General features: G+C 26.5%; 2 protein-coding genes across 2 annotated transcripts, besides 7 other annotated features; both read left to right on the top strand.

Annotated features, from left to right (window-relative positions):
* Positions 1-78: 78 nt before the first annotated feature.
* Positions 79-163: a sequence feature (AT_rich).
* A 7-nt stretch (positions 164-170) lies between these two features.
* EDI_117610 (uncharacterized protein) lies at positions 171-1,025 on the top strand (the record flags this gene model as incomplete). The annotated part of the gene is made up of 1 exon (XM_001739071.1): positions 171-1,025. The coding sequence occupies one exon, from the start codon at positions 171-173 to the stop codon at positions 1,023-1,025; it is 855 nt and encodes a 284-aa protein (XP_001739123.1).
* Positions 371-465: a microsatellite.
* Positions 890-923: a sequence feature (AT_rich).
* Positions 1,021-1,086: a sequence feature (AT_rich).
* Positions 1,087-1,426: 340 nt separating this feature from the next.
* Positions 1,427-1,454: a sequence feature (AT_rich).
* Positions 1,455-1,485: 31 nt separating this feature from the next.
* Positions 1,486-1,509: a sequence feature (AT_rich).
* Positions 1,510-1,584: 75 nt separating this feature from the next.
* Positions 1,585-1,636: a sequence feature (AT_rich).
* Positions 1,637-1,887: 251 nt separating this feature from the next.
* On the top strand, positions 1,888-3,624 carry EDI_117620 (uncharacterized protein; the record flags this gene model as incomplete). Its single annotated transcript, XM_001739072.1, has 2 exons — positions 1,888-1,898; positions 1,965-3,624. 2 exons carry the CDS (start codon positions 1,888-1,890, stop codon positions 3,622-3,624), a joined length of 1,671 nt encoding a protein of 556 aa, XP_001739124.1.
* Positions 3,625-3,629: the final 5 nt, after the last annotated feature.

Consider the following 3,629-nt stretch of genomic DNA (forward strand, 5'->3'; position numbering starts at 1 on the left):
TATAATGCACCTAATTCTGAAGTTTGGAATCTTGCTAAAACAATGTCAGATGCATATGAAAAGAAAATATCAACAATGAAATTTTCTAATTAAGTAATTTAATTTGAGTTTTTTTAGTTTAAGATTTTTTCATTAAAAAATAAAATTTCATTTTTTTATTTTACTTTCAAATGAAAAAAGTTTCATATGAATACCAACCAATACAAATTAATTCTTTCTCTATTAGTGGAAATCTTCCTATTGGAACATTAATAATTAGTAATGAAGAAATAATAGAATTAGAAAGACAAGAGAATAGTATTATAAAACAAATTAATATTGAAATAACATTAGAAGAAAGTTGTAATGGTAAAGAAATTTTTTTTGATTTTAAAAATGGAAAAATAGAAACTAAACAAACTGAAAGAAATGAAAAAATACAAATAGAAAAAGGAGTAAAACAAGGAGATATTATAAAAATAAAAAAATTTATTACAACATATTATTTTATGATTGAAATTAAACCATCACCACAATTTGTTATTGAAGGAGACATTGTTTATACTTCAGTATTTACATTAGAAGATAATAATTATTCAATTTTATTACCAAATGGAAATATTAAACAATTACATTTACCACACATAACACAAAATTCTCTTATTATATTAAAAGAATGTGGAATATTTTTAAAAAATAAACAACGTTATGGAGATCTTTATGTAAATTTTTTACAATACAAAAATATGCAAATTTTTAGAACATTAGAAGAGTATAATCTTAATTATTCTTTTAGAACTTCTTTAGAACCTCTTAATAAAACACCCACAACTTTTATTTCTATTCAAAAAAATGAATTATTAACATATCAACCAATTTTAATTTTAAGAGAAATAGAAGATAACAACTCATTTATTATAAAATATAAAAAAGTTTATTTAATACCAAAATACTCACAAATACCTTATTATGTTTGTTTCAAAAATGATGGAAATAAATCAATAAATATGTTACAAGGTGATATTGTCTTTAAAGTTATTCATTAATATTCTTAAATAAAAAGAAACTTCTTAAATAAAAAGTAAAAAAATTCATTTTTTTTTTAAACTTTAGTTGCAGTTAACACTTCAATGTTCATTTCTTTGGTTGAAATTTTCTTCATAAAATTAACAAATTGAGCAAAATGAGTTGTTTTCATATGTGCATCTAACATCTCTTGTGATTCCCATTCTTCAATCATAATGTAATGAGTGGTATTAGTTACTTCATTTACAAATGAATATGAAAGACAACCTGGGTCTTTTCTACTGGCATTAACCATTGTAGTTACTTCAGCAAGTAACTCAGGATCTTCTTTTAAGTACATATGGCAATGAACAATAACAACCATCAACTGAATAACAAGTTCTAATATCCTTTTTTAATCTTATCATTTTAGAACAAAACGAAAAATTTTCTAATAATAAAATAAAATAGAAAAGGAACTTCAATCTTATTTTGTTGACGTTTTTTATTTTATTATTTTTAATTGAAGTTTTATTTCTTTTTCTTGTACTAGCTTCTTCTGATCTATTTCTCTTTAATTAATGTAAAATGTATTCTACGAATTATAAACAAAAAAAAGTAATTTCAAATTATTTATTTTGTTTTAATATTTCGGTCAATCTGGAATTCACAATATTTTGTGCATCTAATACTGCTTGCATCGTTTGCCCAATTGTAATAGGTCCATCAACTTTATTATCCAGAAGTGTTTCACTAGAAGAATTAACTGAATTGCTCAATGTGATTTTAACGAGTGGGTTACTCATAAGTTTGTTAATTATCAAAAACTAGTTTTCAATAGTAAAAGAAATAATAAAGTTTTATCCCGCTTTTAGTCTTATCAAAAGAACTTAAAAATCATTCATGAAATCTAGGTTTGTATGATCATCTTCTCTGTATTAAATCTAAAAAACATAAAGAATTACGAAATTTATGAGTAGACAATCTGTATTTTCTAAGTATGCAACTAGATTTAACATTCTTTTCCCACCTCAGTCATCTAAACAATTAGAACAAAGAATGGAACAAATAACAAATGGGTCTCTTCTTGAACAACAAATATTAGCATCAAAAAAAGATGAAAAGAAAGAGGTTTCTGTTCAAGAAGAAAGTTTTTCTGGAATTCATGAGGAAGAAAATAAACCAGAAACTCAAACGAATTTATGGGAAGGTTTTGCTTTGAGAAATGAAAAGTTATCTGAAAAGGTCTCAGAAGAAAGTAACCCTATTTTAAGAAAACAACCAAAAAGAACTTCTGTTGTTGAACTTATTGGTAGTTCAAAACCTGTTGTTCAAGAAAATACAGATGGGCACAGACTTACTGTTTTTATAAACAAAAAAGATAGTTTTAATGGTGGAGATTCATTTGGAGATGCTCTCATCAATGCACCAATTTCTGTACCTCCAAAAATGTCTATTGGAGATTCTAATGAATTTACTGTTCAAAAAAGAGTTAGGCAAAGTGTTTTTGAAAGGGAAGACAAACCCAAAGATACTACTAAGACAGTAGAGTTAAATGTAAATACTAGTTCTGTTCCTGCATTTTCAAATACATTTGCAGACTTTAAAATTCCATCTCAAGGAGATTTTAATGGGCTTTCATCATTTGGTTCAGAGACAAATCAAAACCAATCAAATCCATTTGCCTCTGGGACTTTTTCTTTTGGTAGTCTAGGACTTCAAGCTGAACCTCCTAAAGAAAAGATTGAAAAAGAAGTAGAAGAGCAACCACAACAAGTTACAAAAGAAGATACACAAAGTGGACCTTTTGAAAATAAGTATTATACTCCACAAAAACGTGAATTTGTTTCATTTGAAAAACCAACGATTCCAACAGAAAAAGAAGTTCCTGCACTTACTGCAAAATTAGAAGATGAAAAAGTGGTTGAAGAAAAAAAGATTGAAGTAACAAAAGATGGATTCAAATTTGATTTTGGAAAGAACGAAACAGCAAAACCTGAAAATACATCAAATGTATTTTCTTTCGGAAATATTGATTTTGGAAAAGGGCTCAATTTTGGTACTTCTTCTAATGTTGAAAAAACAAGTGAAAATGAAAAGGGAAAAAAAGGTAACGACAAGTCAACGGAACAAACTAATACTACTTCTACTCCTTTCACTAATTTCTCTTTTAATGGATTCAATAGCACTGATGAAACCAAGAATAATGAGAAACCAAAAGAAGACAATCAACCAAATAATATTTTTGGAGGATTCTCATTTAACAGTTTAGGAACTACTGACAAGAAAAAAGAAGAAAAGTCTAAAGAAGAAAACTCTTCAACTTCTATCTTTGGAAACTTTTCATTTAATGGTTTTGGAACCACTGAAAAGAAGCAAGATGAACCTTCTAAAGAAGAACAATCTTCAAAAAATTTATTTGCCAACTTTTCATTTGATGGATTAAAAGGTAGTGAAAATAAGGAAGATAAAAAGGTCAAAGAAAACAATTATACAAATACCAGTTTTGGAGGTTTTGTATTTACTGGGTTTGGAAACAATGAAAAACCTAAAGAAGAAACTCAAAATACTACTAGTCCATTTAATAATAGTTCAAGTACAACCAATGCATTTAGTTTTGGAAGTAGTTCTAATTTATGAAACCC

This window comes from Entamoeba dispar, genomic scaffold, assembly GCF_000209125.1.
Source record: "Entamoeba dispar SAW760 scf_1105229461945 genomic scaffold, whole genome shotgun sequence".
NCBI lineage: Eukaryota > Evosea > Mastigamoebida > Endamoebidae > Entamoeba > Entamoeba dispar.